Source organism: Protopterus annectens, chromosome 16.part0 (assembly GCF_019279795.1).
Source record: "Protopterus annectens isolate FY-2018-M chromosome 16.part0, PAN1.0, whole genome shotgun sequence".
NCBI classification, from domain to species: domain Eukaryota; kingdom Metazoa; phylum Chordata; order Ceratodontiformes; family Protopteridae; genus Protopterus; species Protopterus annectens.
In genome coordinates, this window is record NC_056750.1 from 71,442,266 (window position 1) to 71,468,464 (window position 26,199).

At 42.9% G+C, this 26,199-nt stretch overlaps 1 protein-coding gene across 1 annotated transcript in view; it reads right to left on the reverse strand.

Annotated features, from left to right (window-relative positions):
* Positions 1 to 13,993: 13,993 nt before the first annotated feature.
* The window catches only part of LOC122790395 (protein KHNYN-like), a 712,085-nt gene continuing 699,879 nt past the window's right edge, over positions 13,994 to 26,199 (reverse strand). Inside the window, exon 7 of the mRNA XM_044057915.1 lies at positions 13,994 to 15,110. Within this exon, the coding sequence (XP_043913850.1) occupies positions 14,849 to 15,110 (262 nt within the window). The 3' untranslated portion in view covers positions 13,994 to 14,848. The remainder of the gene's footprint in view (positions 15,111 to 26,199) is intronic.

The following is a 26,199-nucleotide window of genomic DNA, read 5'->3' on the forward strand; positions in this document are numbered from 1 at the left end:
ATAGGCCTCCATTGATTTTCTTTTCTTGGTACAAGGAATAGTCTGGAGTAAAATCCTTGGCCTTGTTCCATAGATGGTACCTTTTCTATTGCTCTCATCCTTAGTAAGCTGATGATTTGTTTTAGAGCCTCTGATTTCTGGCTTGGTGGAAGGTTTGGCATTCCTCTCTTTTTTGGTAGAGTGTGGAAGTGAAGCCTGTAGCCTTTGTCTATTGTTTGCAAAGTCCATTTGTCTCCTGTAATGCAATGCCAGTTTTTTGAAAATAAAGCTAGCTTTCCGCCCAAGGGTGCTTCCAGTTGTTCCCTGGTAGGCGGAATCAGAGCCAAGTCATTGTGTCTGTCCTGTGGAAGTGGTTGCAGTCGCAGCTGTGGCGGCACTTCTCTGGTTGGCAGGTTGCCACTGACGACCCTGTAGGCACCCTTGATTGACCTCTGCCTCTTGGGCATCTATTTCTGCCTCTCTGTGCTCTGGAGGTGTCTGGAAAGGACCAATTCTTTGAAGGCCAATTTCTGCTGAACCTCGGAGGTTGGACCTGTAGAAAATCCTTGACTGTTTGGACAGATTTTGCTTTTTCTTCCACTTTCTTTAGAACCTCCTGTGCAGGGGAGCCAAATAAACTTTGTTTCTCCATAGGGGCATCTAGGAGTTTAGACTTAACATGGTCTGGCAAGGATTGTTCTTTTAGCCAGGCATGCCTTCGAATCACTGCTCCAGTCATATCTGATCTAAATGAAGCCTCCAGTGCATCATAGCCACATTTTAAGAAATGATTACTGACCTGCTGAGAGTTGTGTACCAAATCCTGAAGGGACTTACGGTCTAAAGGTTCAGGAGAGGACAGCTTTTTATTCAGCTGATCTAACAAAAATTCCTGGTACTGTATCATGTGAAATTGACAGTTTAAAGCCCTTGCAGAAAGAGTAGCAGATGTATAAACCTTTTTACCCCATCTCTCTAATGCTCTTGATTCTCTTTCAGAGGGTAGGGGGTTTTTGGCAGAGGCAGCTGCAACACCTTTAGGGCCCTGAGAAATGGTTTCTGGGTCTGCAGCATGGGCCTTATACAAGTGGAAGTGAGAATCCGGGACCCTGTAGTATCTGTCAGGTTTGGCAGGGGCCGGGGGAAGAGAATCAGGGGCAGTACTGGCATCATTGTATGCATCATCAACAACTGATAGTACAGGTGGTATGGCTAAAGGCCTATGCTGTGGCAAGTGTAAAAAAGTCCTTAGCCTTTTCCTAGAATTAGAAAAATCCTGACCCTGCCATTGGAAGTGTTCCCTCATTGAGTGTAGGGTTTCCCCAAAAGAAAATTCTTCTGGAGGGGAGGCAGAAGGAATGGAGTCTTCTGCATCAGAATCCTCATAAGGTGAGTATGGTCCTTCCTGACGGTCAGATAAATCTGAACCATCCGAGGAATAGTAAGAGGAGAGAGGTTCAGGGAGTTCAGTCCTAGGCCTCTTTTCAGGAGGGGGTTGTGAGGCCCTGTCTGGGTGAGGTTGGGATCCCCTGATCAGAGAAATAAGGTCCTCAGCAAGGCTGAGAATCTGAGAACTTGAGGTAGGTCTGTGAGAGGGAGCTTTTGTAGGTAAGGCCTTGGAAAGTTTAGCTGCTTTAGCCCTAGAGAAGGCTTTGATAGACATAGAAGCAGGGGGTCTAGCTGCCCCACGTGCAGGAGTAGAGATGTCCAACGGAATGGTGTCGGACAAATCTTGTGTGCCTGCTTCTTCAGTAGGAATTTCTGTAGCCGACTCAGCCGGGGCCTGTGTGGCCTCGGTTGTTGGAGGCATGCTTTCGGCCGAAGGGAGAACCGAAGTCTCGGTTTCAGCCGAAACCGAGACACTCGCGGTAGGCCTAACCGTGGTTTCAGACGAAACCGCGGGCCGCGAGTGTCGGTCCTTTTCCTTGCGTTTTTTAGCTAAATGTGTAGTCGGAGTCTCCGACGGCATTTTATATGCAAAAGCGGAGCACAGGCTAAACAAGCTGATACGTCGTGGTCTGGGCCTAAGCAAGGAAGGCAGTAAGAGTGGAAATCCTTATGAGGTATTTGTTTCCCACAAGTTAAACAATTATTTACTTTGTCTGACATCGGCTGAGGCAAGAAAGAGTCCCCAACGGGGTACTTAGCTTTTTTAGAAGTCTTCGGTAGCTGAAAACTCTGGATCTGACCGACCGGCACTTGCGAACAGCTTCTGCTTCGGGCACCGCGTGGCAAGAAAGACTGGGGAAAATGGCGTCGGCTGATGCCTTTATACCCCAGGAGCTATGACGTCGGGTGAAGTGCGACATCAGCCGAGGCCAGACCCAGACTCTGGAATCCGGCCGACCGAAGGGCTGCCTGAGGCAGGACAACCCATATGTTATGACTGCAGATGCATCCTTGAAGGACATCAATAAAGGAATATTATTATGGGGATACAAAAAAGGTGCAGCTCACAGTATTATACTTGGTATTTCTAACTTGTTGTACTGCATGCCACAGCACCTCCATCAAGTTAAAACTTTGTTATGGCTATAGTGGCACACAAACTGGTAAAACGTGGGAGGGGAACACATCTTGATGTGTTGTACAGAACTAGTACGTCTAAAAAGGTCACTAGCCAAATGCATTCTTGTACAATATGCACCACAGACTGTATTACTGCACTTATACAAGGGCATGACATGCATATTAAGGCACTGGAAAGGTCACATAAATCTGTGCTAGTTCCACTAAATTGTGTGGGCTAGCTCTGTGTGGCCACTTGAAGTCAGAGAAACAAACGTATCTTTGGACTTCAAAGCCCACACAACCATTCAGCCATAAAGCACTGAAAATAAATTATGAACAATAAACATTTCAGATCAAACAAAACAAGCAATTGTTTCAGTTACCTGATCCCGCATCAAAGGTATTCACTGCATTGTGCCATTTTTGCCCATCAGAACAGCCATGAAAAGGTTAGCATTTGGTTTTAGCTGAATCCACTAATTTAGAGGCTGCATAAACACATTGGAGACTGGTTTGAGCAGTGACCCTGTATCAGAGGATCTGGGAGGAAGTATGATTGAATGGTTGAACACTAGTTTAACTATTTTTTGGGAAGTATGGGGTTTTCAATACAAAACCATCCTCAGAGGATAGAATTAGCTCCTACCCAAGCATAAGTCTACATGAAAAAGCCTTGTTATTGTGGATAAGAAGCACTACTTTTGTATTCCACAATTCTGGCAATAAGTGTGGTCAGTGGAATGTTAACTCCCAAGGAAAAGCACAGTGCAGGTGTGCTATGTCAGGTCGGTTAGGGCGGTCAAATGGGTCAACACTGCAAGACAGGGTGCTACACTGTCAATTTACTGAAAGCAAAAGAAAAAATGAACACGTGTTTTTTGACAACGCTATGACAACAGCATGTGTGTGTATGTGTATTATATGTATGCTTTTTTAAATGTTGACATCACTGATTAGTTTAACAGATCTGATGAAGGGTAATCTTGTAACTGAAAGCACTTATCTGGAGCTCTGATATGTTTCTTGGAAGTTTTTTAAGTCTTACTATTTTATTAAAGTTTTTATTCGAGTTAAAGCAGTGTTTTATGGACTGCCTGGTTGTAATAGCACTGACTTTGGTTTTCTCATATGTATGTATGTATGTATGTATACATTTAAATGTTATAATACTTAAAAGCCAAGCATTTCACAATTTTATAAAAGCAAATGATGATGAAGTATTAAAAACCATCTGAAATTATTTAAGAATTGCAGTAAAACACATAAAACATTTAACAAGATTAAAAATTCTAAAGTCAGTATAAATGTTCTTTCCAGGTTTACAATAAACTCTCCTAAAAGGTTGGTATCTCACAGACCCTCTTTTAAGAGGCCTCTGTCACACATTATTGAATAAGGGAAGGCAGTGGGTTCTAAATGACCAGAGCAAAATAATTAAACAAGATCCTGCCAAAGGTGTCAAGCCATGCGTTTGGAAGAGCCAGCAGTTCTGTAATGTATGACTTCAGGTGTCGGGGATATAAGGCTGATTCACAACTCTTTAAGATAAGCAGGACCTAGACATCATACAGCCTGGTAGGCAAGTGTAAGGATCTTAAGAATACAAAACCTCTGGTTACAGTCAGCAACCAATGGAAAATCTCCAGAACAGGCATGATATGACCCTTTCTAGGTGTGCTAGCCACAAATGTGATGAAGAGGAGTATGTGTAATGGGTTTCACTTTACAATCCCGAAATACTGAAATAATGAAATTCAGTATCTCGAGACTGTAAAGTCGAAAACTTCAAAGCCCGAAACCCCAAAAGCGCGAAATTCAAAATCGCGATTGCCCACATACACAATACACACACTACACACAAACAAGCACACATACACCTTCCTCCCTACACTACAAACCAACAAAACACACACAAACACAAATAAACAAATGTGAGGACCCTACATGGCTGCAGACCCCACACCCCTGCTACTTATATATACTAACTCCGAGGTCACACTAAAAACATAAACACACAAAATCCATCACTACACATTCTACACTCCCTTTGCACAAACACACATCACATATGTACAAATACCACCACTCTCAACACTTACACACTCACAATCTTACCAACCTACCTACCCTAACCCACACCTCAAATCTCCACACACACACACACACACACACACACACACTAAAATCCCTACCCAAAACCATAGTAAAACATAACTTACCTGAATCACCAGCTACATCCACATACCATACCGCACATCATGAACACAGGGAATCCCACTTCACATACACGCCTCCAGAACCGGAGATTCGATATTTCCGCATTCGGCATTCTGCACTTTCGCGCAACTGCCATTTCAACACTTCGGTCTCAAGCTACTGAAGTTTGATATTTCAGTAGTTTGAGATTCTGATGTGAAATCATGTAATGTACTTAATGCAAATGGGCCACATTATCATCTGAAATTAGAAGTTATGTACTTACTATAACTTGGCATCTGTGTTGTCCATTTTTAGTCTTTCTCACGTATGTCTCTAGGATCCAATCCTTGGATCCGACCCGGCCGCATCTACAAGACGTTGGATCCAAATTTCAAGCTCCTCCCTCTACCCATAATGCCCTATTCCATCCCCAACTCCTCAGATTGAGTTTGCTGCCTTATCCCCTACTGCATTATAGAGAAAGAACAGACACAAAGAAAGACTGAGGCTCAAACCAACCAGGAACATGATGGTTCACATATCATCCAGAGATCTTTCTAGGAGTGACAGCGCCAGGAGATGGCTGGGAGGGAAGGTGAGGAAGAATGAAAATGGACAATTCAGATGGCAAGTTAAGGTAAGTACATAACTTCTAAATCTGATGTCCTTCTCAGTCTTCCTCACAAATGGGTCAAATTCCCCAACTATGACTTCATCTGATGCAGTCTTCAGATGAAAAGCAAATTATTAAACTGATACACTTAAAAGTTAAAAATTTTTATACTTGTACCTCCTTCATTTTCAGTGGTTTAGTTTTATTATTTATTAATTAGGTGAAAAGGACACAAACAGCTGATCAGACTTCCTGTACTGTTTTGTTCTGTGAAAATAAAAATGTAACTGTTTGCAGACATCAAACAGGTGCAGCACATATTTGCCTTTATTAGTAAAATTTGGAAAGTAAACTGGCAACTGAATAGATCGGTTAATGTTAGTTTTAGTAGCCACTTATGGCAGAAATGAAGGACTGGTTCAAAGAGATACCCTATCATTATGGAAAATGATGTGAGGTGGCCTGGCCGATAAGGCCTGGAGCTCAGAAATTCTTTTTGCTGAAGTGATAGCTACTACAAATATTATCTTCCAAAAAGAAACTTCATATCACATTTGTTTGCTGGTTCAAAGGGTTTTTAAGTTAACCCCATAAGGACCACTGTCAAATCCCAAAGACCAGAGGGATATTTTATTGGAGGTCAAAGAAGGAAGACTCCCTTCATGAAAGCTTTACACAATCTGTAAGACGCCAGAGATAAATTCCCACATGGAAGATGGATATGGCTGCCAACTGAAGTTTAATAGTAGAAAAACTAGCTCCTTCCTTAAAATGAATAGTGAGAAATAGGTTAATAGTAGAAAAACTAACTCCTTCATTAAAAAGAATAGTGAAAAATAGGTGAATGGCCGAAGTAGGGGCTGAAAAGGGTTTGATATTCTGAATGGAAGCCCAAATAGAAAATCTTTTCCATTTGCTTTTGTAAACTTTCTTGGTGGATGCTTTCTGGGAGGCTAAGATAATGTCACAGGTTGGGGAAGCAAGCCTGGACCGTCTATCACTGGAAGTGGAGAAACTATGCGGTTAATTTGAGAGTGTGGAGACTGGGATGCTGAATTACTTACGGATGAGATACGAGATCCCGAGTGGGTTCCAGTATCCATGGAGAATATTTCAAATGACACCAGAGGAACAGGAACTAAATATGTCAAGCTACACGCTCTAGGGACCTAAACCTTGTGACCACAATAAACAGAACATGCCGGAGGGATAGATTCCTGTCCCAAAGACTTCCCATACTCTGGAACAACCTACCTATCTATATAAAACAAAGCTCCTCATTAGCACTCTTCAAGAAAAATCTTGATGATTGGATGGGAAATAGGAAATTCACCCCGAGGATCACCTCTGTGGCTCTGCTCGACAGTGGCACACGAAAATAATTTTCTTGGGTGGCAAAAGCCAGGGTACCTTTTTGGCTGGGCTTGTATTGGCCCCAGGGCCAATAGTCTAGTACCTACCTATGAACCTAAGGCCAGAAGGGAGTAATGTGGATGACTGAGCTCTTCAGCTGCTTGCTTTCTGTAGGAACCTTGGAATCAGAAGAAGATGGGAATAGGAGTAGAGGAGACCAGGGGGCCAAATGTAAATCACAGCATCCCTCAGTGACGTCCCCATTTGCTTGTCAACATGTTGAAAATCCTTGGCTCCAGTTTCCACTCGTGTGGGTCTATGAGGTTTCTGCTTAGTCCGTTTGCCAGTGTATTTAATTATCATGGCAGGAATTGAGCTTGCAGGTGTATTTGATAGCTCAAGGCTGTGTTCCACAACGCCATGGCTAGTCTGCAGAAGGGGTAAGACTGTGTACCCCCCTGCTTGTTTATGTACCACGTAACACTGGTGTTGTCCGTCTTTACCATTAGTTGTCCTGGAAGAATGTGGTCCTTGAAGGCTGTCACAGCATTCTGTACAGCTAACATTTCTTTTTGATCGATATGCAGGTGCATTTGACTTGGGTTCCATTTGCCCTGAATGCACTTCCCTGCCAGGTGAGCCCCCCATGCATAGTCTGATGTGTCTGTTGCTAGGGTTTGGGAGGCAGGGGGTGGTGTGAAAGGTAGTCCCTTGTTTTGGTGGCAGGCCTCTGCCCATCAAAGGAACTCTAGGCGTAGGCAAGTTATGATAGGAATCACTGTTTCCAGGTCTTGAGAATGTTGACACCATAGGCTTTTTAGATACCACTGTAGTTTCCTCATATTGCAGTCTTGCATATTGAATTAGAAGAATGCAGGAGGCCATGAACCCCAAGGCTTGCAGTATTTGTCTTGCAGATAGCAGGGTTTTTGTGGCCACTTGTTTGAAATAGGTTGTCAAATTAATTTGCTTCTCTGGCGTGAGGTAAGCCAACTGAGAAGTTGTATTCAAGCTTGCTCCCAGGAATATAATTTGTTGACAGGGTACCAGGTGTGATTTCTTTTCGTTTATGGTGTACCCCAGACAAGTTAGAACCCTTTGTACAAAGGCCAGATGATTCAAAAGTATGTCCTGGCTTTCTGCATGAATTAGACAATCGTCCAGGTATGGGTATATTTAAATATTTATTTGCCTGCAAAATGCAATAACTGGAGCTAGGCACTTTGTGAATACCCTGGGTGCAGTAGATAAGCCAAACGGCAGTGCAGAGGACTGATGGTGTGTGTAGCCTGCTTTGAAGCGTATGTATCTTCTGCAAGATTCCCTGATTGGGATGTGCAGGTATGCTTCTTTTAAATCTAGTGTTGCCAACCAGGCATCTTTGCCTAGCATAGGAAGTAACTGGTGAAGAGTCAGCATCTTTAATTTTGGAATCTCCAAAAAGGTGTTTAGAGTAGACAGGTCCAAAATAGGACACCATGAATTGCCTTTTCTGGGTACCAAGAAAAGTTTCGAGTCGAAATATTGTCCCTTTTCCTCTTCTGGTACAGTTGAATAGCCCCCATGCTTAAGAAAGAAAGTACTTGTTTTTGGGCCTCTGCCCACTGATTTGGCGGTCGGTCCGGCCACCCACTTGGTGTTGGCAACATGTGGAAGTGAAATCTGTATCCCTGGGACACTATATTTAAAACCCATTTGTCCTGGGTAATGAGTTCTCAATTCTTTGCATGAAGAGCAATCTTTCCCCCCAAAGGGGCAGTCAGTTGATAAGTGCTTGGAAATTTTAAAAGGAAGTCATTGAGACAGGTTACCATAGGGGGGAGTCTTATTATTCCCAGATTTGGAAGTGGAGGCCCCTCACTGCTTAGGTCTGTGTGTCCCCTGCGACTGAAACCTGGGGTTTTTGCTGTGTCTGGGTTTGGCTTGAGAAGACCTCGAAGGGGCTGGAAAGGACCAATTCTTAGAAGGCCAGTGCCTACTAAACCTAGGAGACTGAATTTGTAAAAAGTCTTTAACAGTTTGCATAGATTTAGCTTTATCTTCCATCTTTTTAAGAATTTCCTCAGCCTTGTTGCCAAACAGGCGGTCCTGATTTATAGGAGCATCCAACAATTTAGCTTTAACATGATCAGGCAAAGATTGCTCCTTGAGCCAAGCATGCCTTCTGAGCACAGACCCAGTAACAGCCTGCAAGATGCCTCTAATGAATCAAAACCACATTGCAAAGTGTGTTTTCCAACTTATTCAGCAGAATGCATTAAATCCTGTAATTCTTTACTTTCCACACAGTCAGGAATCAACATCATTTTCTGTTTAAGCAGTCCAATAACATGTTGCTGACACTTTAACATATGAAACTGGCAGTTTAAAGCCCTAATGGCCAAGGATGCAGAAGTGTAAAACTTCTTACCCCATCTATCCAGCGCCCTGGAGTCTCTATCACAAGGGGTAGGATTATTAGCCGTAGAAGCCTTAATACCCTTGGGCCCCTGTGAAATAGTTTCTGGATCTGCAATAGGATTTTTAAAAAGGAACTTGTGGGACTCAGGGACCTTGTAGTATCTGTCAGGTTTTCTGGGAGCAGGAGGCAGGGAATCAGGGGCCAAACTAGATTCCAAAAAAGCATTATCAACAATGTCTAGTACAGAAGGAATAGCTAAAGGCCTATGCTGAGGTAGAAGGAAATCCCTAAGCCTCTTTTTTGAATCAGAAAAATCCTGGCTTTCCCAGTGGAAATGCTCCCTTAGAGTATGTAAGGTTTCCCCAAAAGAAAAATCCTCAGGAGGGGAAGCAGAGGGAATGCAGTCCTCTGTATCAAAATCTTCATAAGTAAATAAGGGCAAATCCAGATCAACAGAAGAATCAGAAAAAACAGAATCCTGATCAGACGATTCATAATCAACTTCAGTCCTAGGCCTCTTAGAAAGGGCTACCCCGATTAGAGTTATTAGATCTACAGCCATTCTTATCACTTGTTATTTAGGCATAGAGGCCTGAGCATGTGGCCTGGGCGTCATTTTTTTAGGCATGGATTGAGATTTAGGCCTAAGTAATGAAGGAGGAGTCAGTTTAATATGCAAGTCCGTAGGCTTGAATACACCCTCAGAAACCGATGCCTGCACAGTGGCTCTGGACCCATCCAAGGTAGAGACATCCGCGGGTTCCATAGTTGAAGCATCTTGCGGCATACTGGACTCTGAATGGATCTCAGTAGAGGCCTTGGAATCAGATGTAGTGGGTATCAGAGGCTGCGAAAGCACCTCACTGAGTACTGGCGAACTGGTGACTGGCTTAGGAGAAGCGTCGCCGGCAGTTTTGGAACTCGGCAGCCTGTCTCTGTCTTTATCTTTGCGTTTTTTTGGAATCACGGTAGTTGCATGGTTAATCGATGACATTTCTGGATAATTAAACCAAGAACCGAAATATTTAGACGCAAAAATATACCGACAACGGATAGTGCGCTGATTAAATAAAGCACAAAACCGACAGCAAGGTATGTCGTGGTCAGGGCCTAGGCAAGGAATACAGTACGAATGAAAATCTTTATGAGGTATTTGCTTTCCACAAGTAATGCAATTTTTAACTTTTACTGACATCGGTAAGGAGCAAGAAAAAGTTTCCCCAATGGGGTACTTAGCTTTAGTTGAAGACTTCGGTCCTGAAACTCAAAAACGAACATTTCAGGAGTCAGCCGACTGGCATTATGCGAACTGCTTCTGCTTCGGGCATCGCATGGCAAGAAAGACTGATGTAATGGCGTCAGCTGCATGCTTTATACCCCTGACGACCTGACGTCATGGAAGAAAGGACAGCAACCGACGCAGGACCCAAGACTTTGTTAATCAGGCCGACTGAGGGCTAACCTGAAAGCAGATAACCCAAATGTAATGACTGTAACAGTGAAACACGAAGAACATCCAAAAAATTATCTGGGGCTTTGGGATGGGCTTGACAGTGTCTGATTCCTTCCCAGCCTGGCGGGAAACCAGGTCAATAAGTTCATCTGTCGGTGGGGGGGGGGGGGGTCACCCAGAACAGAGATGGGCCAGCCCTGAAAGCCTCCAGGAACACCATTTCCTCAGAAGGAGGAGTTTAAGATGACCAGCCACCTTTCTGTTTAAGGATTTCCAGGGTATTCCCCAAGGAAATATCATCAGGTGGCGAGTGGGAGGATCCATCTCCCTCATCAAAATTGGTATCTTCTGTGAGAGACTCCAAAGGGGAGTCTATGGGCATCCTCTTACACATTCTTTTCCAAGGTACCTCTTCTATAAGGTGCTCGGGAGAGGTGTTGGAAGAAAGGGGGAATCCTTCTGGGTAACACATGTGCAGGCTTCACTGAGCTGGCTGACCCTGAGGAGCAGAGATGATGGGCTCAGTGCTCGGACTCAATGAGAGGCAAGGGACAGGATCCAAGACTAGAGACGAAGGCTCTCTATGCAAGAGAAAGCCCTTTCTACTACCTGTAAAGCTGATGAACCTGGGGAAACCTCTCCCCCCTTCCTCGTAGCCGAAGCAGCAGAAGGAAGGAAGGCTGGGGCCAACTCCAGATCTGAGCCCTCCAAAGAGAATTGAATCCAAGCTGTTCAAGGCCGAGGCACCAAGGGGAAAAGAAGGATATGAAAAATTAGGAGCTGAACCAAACCCCTCAGATCTGGTGCCAACCTCTCGGATCCGCGACTTGCTCTGGTCCAAAGATATAGGAGCAGGACTGGTCAGGGATAATGTTGTAGTTGAGGAAGGGAGCTTCCTCATATCGGACACTGAACCTCACAAAGATCTTGGATCATGGGACTCCAAAACTGCAGGTCAGATCGGAGGAGGAGATAGTACCGGTTGGGCAGGTGTACTCACAGATCCAGGAGGGGATGGAGCTAACAGACCCCCATCTGGATCTGAGCCCTAAGGAATCTCCGCATCATCCTGTCAATATCTGACTCTGTCAAGCATCTAGAAGATGTGGATGATGCTACAGATACTGACATGGACTGCTTCTTTTGGGGTTTGAAATAATTGAGCATGCAGAGCTGGAGAAACAGGTTTCAAAGCAAATTCTGGTGACTGGCTCCTAGCTGTCAGATACAGGAGTCTGGGATCTGAGTAGGACATGGATGGTACAGGACAGCTGGTGATGGTAATCATGCCTGTCGGATCTGATGAGGGCTGTGGATCCAAGTGAGGTGCTACAATCTTCAGATCTGAAGAGGTTGGATCAGAAGTCTTTCTATGTTTTTCAGGAGGCTCTGGCGAGCCCCTCAGAGACTTCTGCAGGGCTTGTTTCTTGGAGTCTAGGGATCCCTGATGAGATTTAGTGGGGGTTTGAGCCCCTTGAGAAGAAGAGGAGGCTGGGAGTAAGCTTTTAATTCTTTATTTTGTCTGTCGGAAACGGCTCTGGGGTTAAACGAGGCACATACCTCGCAGGCTGACTTGAGATGTTCTGGCTCAGGACATCTAACACACTTCCTGTGGGCATCAGAATTGGGGATCTTATGCCAACAAGAAGTGCATTTCTTAAAACTGGGCTTTTCAGACATGTCCACAACCTCATTATAGGACTGTACACAAAAAAGTAGACTGCACACCTACACTACGCTATAAGAAAATTAGGTCTAATATTACCAAAAACAGCACACACTACAAAACCAAGCACTTAACCACTTATAAAGTGAAAAGGTAATAACCAAGGAGACGGAGGCTAACCATGTATCTATCAGTAGCTCAAGAACTACACAAAATTGTACAAGAACCAGTGGTAAAGTAAGCTATTCCACAGAAGCTTTTTTTTTAAATACACAACTAAAGTTACAGATATAAGAAGGGTGCCAAGAAGGCACAAAGGAGAAATGACAGGTAATGAAGAAACACCTTATACCAGCGAACTACCAGAAACAATCAGAGGGAGGAGAGAACACTAACTCTAATATTTAACTCTAAGATATCTACATTTTTGAGAAATAGATGAGAAAAGGCACACACTCACTCTCAAGACTGGATCACGATCTTGTTCCAATAGTGGCAAATGAGATCTGAGGAATTGGGGATGGAAAAGGGCATTATGGGTAGAGGGAGGAACACGAGATTCAGATCCAAAGTCTTGTAGATGTGTCTGAGTCAGATCTGAGGATCGGATCCTAGACCCATTTGTGAGAAAGAATGAAAAGGACAGCAACAGACGCTGCAGTTAAGCACTTCAGTAGTCAAACGGACAAAATGGTGGCATTTACCACTACCCCTGACCCCCGATTTCAAAACTGTAATACAGCATTTCATCTGGTTCATATGTTTCAAGTGGTAGTAACAAATCTTGAAGGTTGCCAATATCTGGCCCCTCACTATCTGCTTATCATCAAGAACCATGTCCAGGACATAAATGTAAAATAAAAATTTCAAATAATTCCCTCCATATACAAGTAACAGTGACAGCAGAGGAACACTGATAGAGAGATGTTAGCATATACCAGCACTGTTTTGGTTTTAGCTTCGAATGATTAAGCACACCCACTGAAACACTCTCCCAAGAAAAAAAGGGCGAGAGAGAGTTGAATACAATCAGCATACAACGTATAGTAGATATCCTTTCCTGCAGTGACCTTCCTTACTGGCAACATATACATGGTGATTAACAAGGAAGCCAAAATTTTGTCCTGATGTGTAACACAATCCATCACAAAGCAGTCTAAAGAAATTAAACCAGATGCCATGTCCTTTGTATGACCTGAAAGATAAGAAACAAATTGGTCAAGGAATGTGCCAGTTAAGCTGCACAGCACCCTCAGATGGTCAGTCAGGATCCCATAATCCACTGTTAAAAATCTGTTGATAGTTCAAAAAAAGATCATAACAAAATAAGGTCTTTGATCTCTCCCAATCAGCAGGTCATTAACCACTCTAATGAGCGTTACTTCTAAACTCAATTTAAATCCAGGCTGACAAGGATCTAAAGTCATGCGAGATCAGACTGAAATACAGCTGCACACAGATCACCTTCTCAATAACATTTCCAACAACAGGAAGGTTAGACACAAAATAATTCTCCACAAGTTCATATCCAAGGATGGTTTCTTAGTAAGCAATACATCTTTCTTATCTGAAAGCAGTTAATGATTACTCCATTTTCAAAACTATACTGGCCAAATACAAACTGAAAGAGAGCGGCACATTAGTTATGTCGGTCAGCAGTGGGGGATGGATACCCTGACCATTCTGTGCAAAGCAACTTTTTCAGTACACATGGAGTTGCTTGAATGTGGTTATCCTTTTGCTGCTCAATACAAGGGTTGTCAAGGATAAGCAGTCAGTAAAAGATTGACATTCACATATATGGCCACTTCAAATCTGCACTGTTAATGTATAACCATTTTATTAAACAAACAATATCAGGATGGATTTATTTATTTATTTAAATAAATAAATAAATCTGCACTGTTAATGTATAACCATTTTATTAAACAATATCGGGATGGATTTATTTATTTATTTAAATAAATAAATAAATAAATAAATCTGCACTGTTAATGTATACCCATTTTATTAAACAAACAATATTGGGATGAATTTATGGTCTCTGAACGTGACCAACATCCCAGAATTCTGAGCAGTAGTTGCACAGCTGAATTACAACTGTGGTGACGCTAGTGACATGCCTGCTGGGAATGTTTGACTTTACTTAAGTTAAGCTCTTCTGTTAATCTGCATGGTTCGCAGCGCCTGTGCACATCTATCAGAAGGTTATAACAGCAGCAATACACCTTTTAAACTACTAAGTACACTAATACTGCAGACCAGTTTTGACATGAACTGCAGAGAGTATTGGAATATCTGGTTTCAGCAAAATGTCAGATCTAAATGCAATGGACTCAACCTGATGAAACCAATATATTTCAAGTAAATAAGCTAAAAATCTCTTTATCAATCACAGACTGCATATCAGGACAAGCCACTGCCCTGAACTTCAGGTCCTTAGTGTTAACCTTTCCCCTTTAAATATAACTCATTTTCAAGGTACTAAAGAGGACGCATTAAAGGAGAGAATGTCTGTCACTTGTAACAAATAGACAATTAAAGCCCACCATTCAAACGTTATGGACATATGGAAAGAATTCATGATGCACAGATACTGACAAAGTGGGTGGTAACTGCCTTGGAAGGTACGCCTTCAAGTCATTGGAGTTCAGAACAAATCACAAAGTAAGCTTAGAACTGGAGGCCCAGAATTAAGTCTGATAGCATGCATAGATCTGTCAGTGTTGGGTACTTCTGCAGAACAAAGTCAACCTTAATGTCTTGGTCTGTGAAAATGTTCAACAGCTCTCCACGGAGCCTTTCTGTCTCATTGACAGAACGTCTACCAGGCCTCCTGTCTCGATAATTCAAGACTTCTGTCTGTGAATTTGGATGCGATGGCTGAATTGGTGTCCCTCGGCCAGCAAATGAATGGCAGGCAGCAGGTAGAGCCCTGAAAGACAAGAGATTGTTGATAAAAATACATCTAAAAGAACACGAATGCCTTAAATTTCAGTGATGTACTCCTTACTCAACCTGGAAAGTCTTTGTCTCAAATAATCCTTGATGAATATGCTTGCAGTTCAAATATCCTATTTCACTCTAAATATTGTCTTCCACTTAATAATTCAAGGGGAACAGTCTTCAGACACACTGAGAACTCAACATTCTGAACCAATCTGAAATCCCCTCCTTCAGAAGGTCTCGGAAGATTATAAACCCAGGGGAACATACAAGGTGAAGTTTTTGTTCCCTTCTGGGCAAAAGCTGTTCATGGGAGAAAGTCATCCAGGCAGCCACCAGCTTCCTTTTTATTCAAGCCTTAACACCTCAGTCACTAACAACAGCTGGTAAGTTTAGCTTAAAATAACACATTTTGAAGAACTGTACCTCCACATATACTTGACTCGGTTTACAGTGTATGTTGCTTGGCATGCATGCCCCTGTCACGGCCTGAATGCTGGTGACAACAGTACCATTATCCAATGGGCATTATTAGTACAGCACCAAGTCTGGCTGCCTTCCTCACTCCCGAGTCACAGTCAGGGCTGCATCCCTCTATGGGCATTATTAGTACAGCGCCAAGTCTGGCTGCCTTCCTCACTCCCGAGTTACAGTCAGGGCTGCATCCCTCTATGGGCATTATTAGTACAGCACCAAGTCTGGCTGCCTTCCTCACTCCCGAGTCACAGTCAGGGCTGCATCCCTCTATGGGCATTATTAGTACAGCACCAAGTATGGCTGCCTTCCTCACTCCCGAGTCACAGTCAGGGCTGCATCCCTCTATGGGCATTATTAGTACAGCGCCAAGTCTGGCTGCCTTCCTCACTCCCGAGTCACAGTCAGGGCTGCATCCCTCTATGGGCATTATTAGTACAGCGCCAAGTCTGGCTGCCTTCCTCACTCCTGAGTCACAGTCAGGGCTGCATCCCTCTATGGGCATTATTAGTAGAGCACCAAGTCTGGCTGCCTTCCTCACTCCCGAGTCACAGTCAGGGCTGCATCCCTCTATGGGCATTATTAGTACAGCGCCAAGTCTGGCTGCCTTCCTCACTCCCGAGTCACAGTCAGGGCTGCATCCCTCTATGGGCATTATTAGTACAGCACCAAGTCTGGCTGCCTTCCTCACTCCCGAGTCACAGTCAGGGCTGCATCCCTCTATGGGCATTATTAGTACAGCACCAAGTCTGGCTGCCTTCCTCACTCCCGAGTCACAGTCAGGGCTGCATCCCTCTATGGGCATTATTAGTACAGCACCAAGTCTGGCTGCCTTCCTCACTCCCGAGTCACAGTCAGGGCTGCATCCCTCTATGGGCATTATTAGTACAGCACCAAGTCTGGCTGCCTTCCTCACTCCCGAGTCACAGTCAGGGCTGCATCCCTCTATGGGCATTATTAGTACAGCACCAAGTCTGGCTGCCTTCCTCACTCCCGAGTCACAGTCAGGGCTGCATCCCTCTATGGGCATTATTAGTACAGCGCCAAGTCTGGCTGCCTTCCTCACTCCCCGAGTCACAGTCAGGGCTGCATCCCTCTATGGGCATTATTAGTACAGCACCAAGTCTGGCTGCCTTCCGCACTCCCGAGTCACAGTCAGGGCTGCATCCCTCTATGGGCATTATTAGTACAGCACCAAGTCTGGCTGCCTTCCTCACTCCCGAGTCACAGTCAGGGCTGCATCCCTCTATGGGCATTATTAGTACAGCACCAAGTCTGGCTGCCTTCCTCACTCCCGAGTCACAGTCAGGGCTGCATCCCTCTATGGGCATTATTAGTACAGCACCAAGTCTGGCTGCCTTCCTCACTCCCGAGTCACAGTCAGGGCTGCATCCCTCTATGGGCATTATTAGTACAGCACCAAGTCTGGCTGCCTTCCTCACTCCCGAGTTACAGTCAGGGCTGCATCCCTCTATGGGCATTATTAGTACAGCACCAAGTCTGGCTGCCTTCCTCACTCCTGAGTCACAGTCAGGGCTGCATCCCTCTATGGGCATTATTAGTACAGCCCCAAGTCTGGCTGCCTTCCTCACTCCCGAGTTACAGTCAGGGCTGCATCCCTCTATGGGCATTATTAGTACAGCACCAAGTCTGGCTGCCTTCCTCACTCCCGAGTCACAGTCAGGGCTGCATCCCTCTATGGGCATTATTAGTACAGCACCAAGTCTGGCTGCCTTCCTCACTCCCGAGTCACAGTCAGGGCTGCATCCCTCTATGGGCATTATTAGTACAGCACCAAGTCTGGCTGCCTTCCTCACTCCCGAGTTACAGTCAGGGCTGCATCCCTCTATGGGCATTATTAGTACAGCGCCAAGTCTGGCTGCCTTCCTCACTCCCGAGTCACAGTCAGGGCTGCATCCCTCTATGGGCATTATTAGTACAGCACCAAGTCTGGCTGCCTTCCTCACTCCCGAGTCACAGTCAGGGCTGCATCCCTCTATGGGCATTATTAGTACAGCACCAAGTCTGGCTGCCTTCCTCACTCCCGAGTCACAGTCAGGGCTGCATCCCTCTATGGGCATTATTAGTACAGCCCCAAGTCTGGCTGCCTTCCTCACTCCCGAGTTACAGTCAGGGCTGCATCCCTCTATGGGCATTATTAGTACAGCGCCAAGTCTGGCTGCCTTCCTTACTCCCGAGTCACAGTCAGGGCTGCATCCCTCTATGGGCATTATTAGTATAGCGCCAAGTCTGGCTGCCTTCCTCACTCCCGAGTTACAGTCAGGGCTGCATCCCTCTATGGGCATTATTAGTACAGCGCCAAGTCTGGCTGCCTTCCTCACTCCTGAGTCACAGTCAGGGCTGCATCCCTCTATGGGCATTATTAGTACAGCACCAAGTCTGGCTGCCTTCCTCATTCCCGAGTCACAGTCAGGGCTGCATCCCTCTATGGGCATTATTAGTACAACACCAAGTCTGGCTGCCTTCCTCACTCCCGAGTCACAGTCAGGGCTGCATCCCTCTATGGGCATTATTAGTACAGCGCCAAGTCTGGCTGCCTTCCTCACTCCCGAGTCACAGTCAGGGCTGCATCCCTCTATGGGCATTATTAGTACAGCGCCAAGTCTGGCTGCCTTCCTCACTCCCGAGTCACAGTCAGGGCTGCATCCCTCTATGGGCATTATTAGTACAGCGCCAAGTCTGGCTGCCTTCCTCACTCCCGAGTCACAGTCAGGGCTGCATCCCTCTATGGGCATTATTAGTACAGCACCAAGTCTGGCTGCCTTCCTCACTCCTTTTAGGATGAGAAGTCAGGGTTTTCATGCATTCCCATTCCCAAGTTGCTAGTTAATACCATGTCACCCGAGTCACAGTCAGGGCTGCATCCCTCTGCAACATAAAGCTGGCAACAAAAACATCCTAGAGAAACACAGTAATAACAAAGGAACAACAGCTAAGAGAACACAAGGGTAGTACAAAATGAACAAAATATTAAGAAACAGATAGATACTATAAAATCAACATGAAACCAGAGAACTGGGGGGCATTATAAAAGGAAATGCTCTTAGGGGAACAGAAAACAGGGGACAATATTCCAGGGGAACACAAGGAAAATATACAAGAACAATATTCCAGGGAGCATGCAGCACAAATTATCTCTCTGTCATTCCCATACTATGACAATTGCAGAAACACGGATTCATGGGAGGTATATGTTGAAAAAATAAATGCCATGATCTGTTACAAGAACCCTTTCCTTTTAATAAGGCATTCCTGACAGAACGTACCATTTACATTCTCTGAGTCACCAGAAAACTCATTTGTCTGATAGCACAGAGGGAACAAACAGTAAAGATACTTTCCTCTGTATGTCAGAAGTTGTTTTTATTATACAGTATTCTTACTTGGAGGGGAGCCTGACCACCTCTCTGTCACATGTATATATATATATATATATATATATATATATATATATATATATATATATACATATATATGTATATATATAGGTCTATATATATATAGGTCTATACACACACACACACACACATAAATATATATATATATATATATTATATATGACAGCCGTTAATTTAGTGGCGTGTCACTAGGGTCGACATCTGCTTTGTTGACAAAACAGATGACTGACAGTTGTGTGAGATCGCTACATTACCGGGTTGGGGAATGTGCCCTTTCCCCAGTACTATGTAGTCTCGGAGTTAGACAGGGGGTGTGGAGGTGCAGGGAGGCTTGCACCTCTGCCTAAAAAGATTGCTTTAAAGTTGCATGCTCTGAGGTTACGTCTCGCAACATGTGGATTGTGTTGTCAAAGTTACTTTTTTATATTATATTTCTATTAACGTTTGGGTACGCGCGCGAGCACGCACACACACACACACACACACACACACACACACACACACACACACACACACACACACACACATATATGCATTATCAAATCACACTTCAGGCGGAGATACATAAAAACAATGGTTTATTTAGAGGATGAAATACAACCTACTTTGGCTTAACACAGTCAACTATAGAAGTGTGTTACAGTATCTGTAGACTTTCAGCCATTAGAGGTAATGCCACCAGTTCTATTATATACAAAGCTCACTCCCACACAGCCTTTCTTGCAGACAGGCGGCAAATTATAATTTGCAGCTGCGAGATTCTGTTAGGCTTCACACCAGCTCTGTAGAAAATATTCACCTGAACTTTCAACATGATACACCCACTACATGCCCTGAATTGCCCATCCAACTAAAGAAACCTGGAATCTTCAGGTGAAGCCCGTGTTCTACCTCACAATAATCTTCCCACTTGAGGAACTGCATTCCTCATCTGCTGCACTAAGGCTACAGCAAAATCAGCCAGTGTTAACAGAAGAAAACAGGCTGGAAGGAAGCACTCAGGTTCACAGTTTCTTCAAGGTTTAATGGCACAAGTAGTAGATAAGCAAAACGCTGATACTCCAAATACGTTTTCATTCACAAGAACTTCATCAGAATAATAAATTACATAGCAAAGGCCCATTAAATAGTTCCCCTAATCAAAAAATGACCAATAAAATAAAAGTTGTTGTTGTCTTTTGGCTTTTCCCGGTTAGGGGTCGCCACAGCGGAACTCCGGTCTGCTAATGATTGGCAGGAGATTTTCACGAACGCCGAGGTGCCAGCTCAACGTTCAACCTTCAACGAAGGCACGCCCAGTTACGCATGTCTTTCTAACGCCCACCCAACCGCAGGGAGGACATGCAGACTCCACACAGAAGGCACTCCTCGCACTCCAGCCGAGAAGCGAATGGGAGAACCTCTTGCTGTGCAGCAACAATGCTATCGTTGCACCACCGCGGAAGTCTACATTTTAAAAAGACATTTTAAAAATTCCAAGTGCTGCCACCTAGCATCAGAACATACTAATTACACCCTAAAAACAATGGTAAAATATATATATATATATATATATATAAAACTGTTCATGCAATCAGTCATATATCAATAAAATATCTCAATACTGTATTGATGTAAAAATACTTATTTATACTTATGTAAAAAGCATGCATATATCGAAGAAGTGTAAGTAAATGTATTTGTTTCCAAAGTAATTTTTAGCTTGGCAGACCTGAGTTTTAGTAGAGGTGCTATTGAGATGTTCTCATTTAACCCGGGGGTCCTGCTTGCAATTAGGGTAATCTACCAGAATAATTCCCTATACTCAAGGATAGTCTCCCATGCACCCCCCTCACATCCTGAATAGCAACCTCCAAAACAAAAAACTCAAACCTTGCCTTTGGGCAGTCCAAAGAATGTTTATACAGAGCGTTTTTAACATTACATTTCTTAACATCGTACATTTTATTTATTTATTTATTTTATTTTTGTTAACCGGGAAAGTCCGACTGGACACAGGTCCATTTTCAGCGGAGGCCCGGGGAGAAAAGCTCCATGATACAATACAATATTAGATGAAAACAGTACAAAGCAATTCTTAACATTTATAAGTAGTACAGAGGACCATTTACATGGCATGTGATAACTAGAAGAATATACAGTCAGTACTCTAGCAGAATATACAAGTAGTACAAATAATGCAAATATATATAAATAATATATATATTTTTTTTTTCCTTCAGAATATTAGTAAATATAAAGTTGTAATACATTTATGCTTTAGTATAACTGAGAAGTAAATAAATGCCCATAGTGGCATAAAATAGGGTAAAGATATAGGTAGGATGAGAGTAAGATAAGCTCTGTTAGGTATTGTGTTAGTCTAGAAACAGATTAGAGTGTTTTTCAGGTAAGGGATATGGTACAGAATAGTACAAGTGTTGGAATGTTTACTGCTTATAGATTGATGAAATGTTAGGATGAATCTGTGGGATAGCAGTAGAGCTCAGTATAGGAAAATGTTGTAGTGTAGCATAGTCCTTGCAACTGAGCATAGATGTAGCTACCCTGGGGTATAGCAAGAGCAGAGCCAGATGTTAGAATAGTAGGATTTCAAGAGGTATGTGCTCATATATAAGTCTTTTCAACTTTCTTTCAGTCTTGCTCACGTAAAAGGCTTCACAGGTCTTGCACACGACTAAGTATACTTGCCCACTAGAATTACAGTTTCTAAAACTTTTACCATACACCCATTTATTCCTACTTTTTAAAAATACCCGATCAGTGTTAGAAATAAAATTGCACTGTGTGCATGCTCCACATTTAAAAGTACCTTTTCTCTTAGTGGTATGTGGAGGCTTCTGTTTACCCCCACCCTCCAAGAGGTCTTTCAGATTTTTTCCCCCTCTTATAACTGATCTTCAGGGGTCCCTTGTCAATACCTTTGAGATCCGTCAATGAAGTGAACCTATTCCATTCCTTTGTTATTGTGTCCACTACCATTTCGGAGTCCAAATTAAAATCTAAGGTAAAAGAGTAAGCCAAGGGGTTAACTTCACTTAATACATGTTGATTTGTGTCCAGTCCTTTACCCAACAATGGGTAGTACTTAGTGTGGTGTAAATTACTTACATAGGTACGACTGTCCACCAATAGGTCTTTTGGGTAACCCCTTTGAATTAATAAGCTTTCAATAAAGTCACACTCCAATGAAAAATCTACATCCTGGGAAGTCATTCTGGATGCTCGAATTAGCTGACCTTGATAAATGTTTTTTCTTCTGTATGAAAGGGTGGGCACTCGAAAAATGGAGATAAGAATTTGAAAACTTGTCTTTACGAAATATTTTAGACTTAATGCCCTCCACAGTCTTAATTAGACTCGCATCCAAAAAATCAAGTCTGTCCATGTTTATACAACTGGTAAATTCCAAAAAGGTGGTAGCAGTGCCCAAATAGTTCAAAAATTAGTGTAGCTTCTCCACGGTGCCAATCCAAAAAATAGCTATATCATCTAAAAATCTCTGATAGTGGGACCAACAGTTACTATGTAGAGACTTTAAAACATATTTTTTCTCCCACCAAGCTAAAAATATACTGGCATATGGGGGGGGGGGCACAATTTGCCCTCATGGCTACGCCCTTGATTTGATGAAAAAATCCCCCCCCCCATAAAAAATGAAATTTTTTTTAATACCATTTCCATCAGTTGTAAAATGACTGACAACTTGTCCGTAGATGGACAGGCCTTATCCAGTAAGACTTCTTCCAACCAGGCTAATCCTAAGTCCTTGGGTATAACAGTAAACAAGTCTTTAATATCAGTCGTGACAAAAATAGTATTGTCAAAGCACTGGTCAGTTTTAATTCCCTTTAAAAAATCCCAGGAATCTTTTAAAATAGTATTTTCTGTACCCCAAATTGACTTTAATTTTATGTCAAGAAACTTTGCTATGGGTGCAGTCTTTGACCCTTCAGCCGAAACATTAGGTCTTTAAAGGAGGGTCCGTAGGGTCCTTGTGCACCTTAGGTATGCCAAAAATAGTAGCTATTCTGGGTTGAGCTACATGTAAATACTCACGAGTGTCCAGATCAATCAGTCCATCCCAGAGTAAGTCATCAATGACCAAATCAATTTTTTTATATGCAACAAAAATCTAATTTCTGGACACCCTCCTGTTATGTACTGGAATCACCCAAAATGTCTAACATCTTGCCTTCGTAAATAACATTGTCCCTCAATATGGACAACCCCATCCCTTGTCCGGTTTCATGACACGCACTTTATGGTTCTGTTTGAGTTCCTTTAAAACCAACTACTCCCCAGCCGTAAGGTTGTATTTACACCTATAGGGGGAAGCACAAATAGCCTGCCTTAATTCTTTTTTCTACTACCATTTCAAATTTTTTAATTTGGGGGTGTAGAGGTGGGTTAAATTCACTTTTTCTCTTTAAAATCTCTGAATTTTTCTCTTTACCTGTACCATCAAACATAACATCAAAATTTAACTTTCTCATAAAAGTCTTGAGATCTAAAATCACATTTGTCAGGTCACATTTGTTATTAGGAATAAATTTAAAACCCCACTAAAAGATTAAAGTGGTCAAGCAACAACAGGCACTAAACCACTTTAGTTAAAAATGTTATAATTGTTAAAAGAATATTTGTTCTCACACCTAACTATACTCTCAGTGGGTAAACTTAGAGTGGGTAAAACTTGAATCCCCCCCGGGCTCCTCTGTTCTGTTATATACAAAGCTCACTCCCACACAGTCTTTCTTGCAGACAGGCTGCAAATTATAATTTGCAGCTGCGAGATTCTGTTAGGCATCACACCAGCGCTGCAGAAAATTCACCTGAACTTTCTTCATGACACACTCACTACATGTTCTGAACGGCCCATCCAAAAAAAGAAGCCTGGAATCTTCAGGTGAAGCCCGTGTTCTACCTCACAATAATCTTCCCACTTGAGGAACTGCATTCCTCATCTGCTGCACTAAGGCTACAGCAAAAACAGCCAGTGTCTTATTATTCTAGCTAACAAAACTAACTAAACGATTAAAGGTTGTGAAAACAGAAAGACACAAAATGCAATTACAGGCATATTCTGTTTTCCAGGCACAATGTCACAATATACAAACACATGCATAAATGTACATGTGCATTTGCATAATATACTATACCGAAGATGCATAAAAGTGCTACCGCATCATTTTACAGTAGCCCCTATAAGGCCCTGTTTACGTAAGATACACGAGCCACAATGAGGAAAAACCTTATTATCGTCAATTTGCACATCTATGAATCGCAGATAACTATAAACTGCAGATCAAGACTTCCTGCAGTAGTTAACTCTGGTAGCCACATCCACCTCTATCACTGTATGTCACACACAAGCACACAGTAAAACACACAGAGGCACCAAAAACCTCATTACCTCTACCTTTTGTCACAACATCCACACTGTCTCCTTTCCACCCTGCCATGACAATTCATGGATGATTACAGTCAGTCCCTAATGCCATACATTTGAATTTCACCCTTCATATCCTTTTGTAAATGCATGCTAGGGCGAAAGCGGTCTATGATGTTGATAAGTAAGCCTAAAGTTTCCTCCCCCTCTCTCTCTTGTACATCACATGTTGCAGGTATTTTATAATGCCCGAGATTATATACATATATATATATATATATATATATATATATATATATATATATATATATTTATATATATAAAATCTATCAAAAAACAAATATGGTACTAATTTATCAATTAGTGCAGTGGACATATACAGCAATTTCTTGTGTCAGGGGTTTAAAGTTCAAACCCCCCCCCCTATGTTTTTTCAAATTCATTTAAAGATTCTTAAAATAACCCTTTGATGTTAAGTAGCGGCACAAAAGCATAACATCCACTGAGGAGAAAGAAGGGTACAAGGTTTAAGGCTAGGTTAACGCCTTTTATTGCATGCTACTTCTTCCTGGGGAGACAGAAGGGTACAAGCTTTGAAGCTGGCTTGGTGCGTTTTATTGCTTGCAACTTATTCCTGGGAACAGAGAGGGGAAGAAGGTTTGAAACTGGTTTAGTGCCTTTTACTGCATACTTATTCCTGAGGAGACAGGAGGGTACAAGGTCTGAAGGTGGTTTAGTGTATTTTATTGCTTGCTACGTATTCCTGGGAAGACAGGAGGGTACAAGGTTCGAAGCTGGTTTAGTGCCTTTTATTGCTTGCTATTTATTCCTGGGGAGACAGGAGGGTACAAGGTTTGAAGCTGGTTTAGTGCCTTTTATTGCTTGCTACTTATTCCTGGGGAGACAGGAGGGTACAAGGTTTGAACCTGGTTTGGTGCTTTTTACTGCATTGTTACTTACTCCTGGGGAGACAGGAGGGTACAAGGTTTGAAGCTGGTTTAGTGCCTTTTATTGCTTGCTATTTATTCCTGGGGAGAAAGGAGGGTACAAGGTTTGAAGCTGGTTTAGTGCCTTTTATTGCTTGCTATTTATTCCTGGGGAGAAAGGAGGGTACAAGGTTTGAAGCTGGTTTAGTGCCTTTTATTGCATGCTATTTATTCCTGTACAGACAGGAAGGTACAAGGTTTGAAGCTGGTTTAGTGACTTTTATTGCTTGCTACTTATTCCTGGGGAGACAGGAGGGTACAAGGTTTGAAGCTGGTTTAGTGCCTTTTATTGCTTGCTATTTATTCCTGGACAGACAGGAAGGTACAAGGTTTGATGCTGGTTTAGTGCCTTTTATTGCATAATTAATCCTGGGGAGATAGGAGGGTATAAGATATGAATCTGGTTTAGTGCCTTTTACTGCTTGCTACTTATTCATGGGGAGACAGGAGGGTACAAGGTTTGAAGCTGGTTTAGTGCCTTTTACTGCTTGCTACTTATTCCCGGGGAGACAGGAGGGCACAAGGTTTGAAGCTGGTTTAGTGCCTTTTATTGCTTGCTACTTATTCATGGGGAGACAGCAGGGTACAAGGTTTGATGCTGGTTTAGTGCCTTTTATTGCAGGCTACTTATTCCTGGGGAGATAGGAGGGTACAAGGTTTGAAACTGGTTTAGTGCCTGTTATTGCTTGCTATTTATTCCTGGGGAGACAGTAGGGAATAAGGTTTGAAGCTGGTTTAGTACCTTTTACTGCATGCTATTTACTTCTGGGGAGACAGAAAGTACAAGGTTTGAAGCTAGTTTAGTGC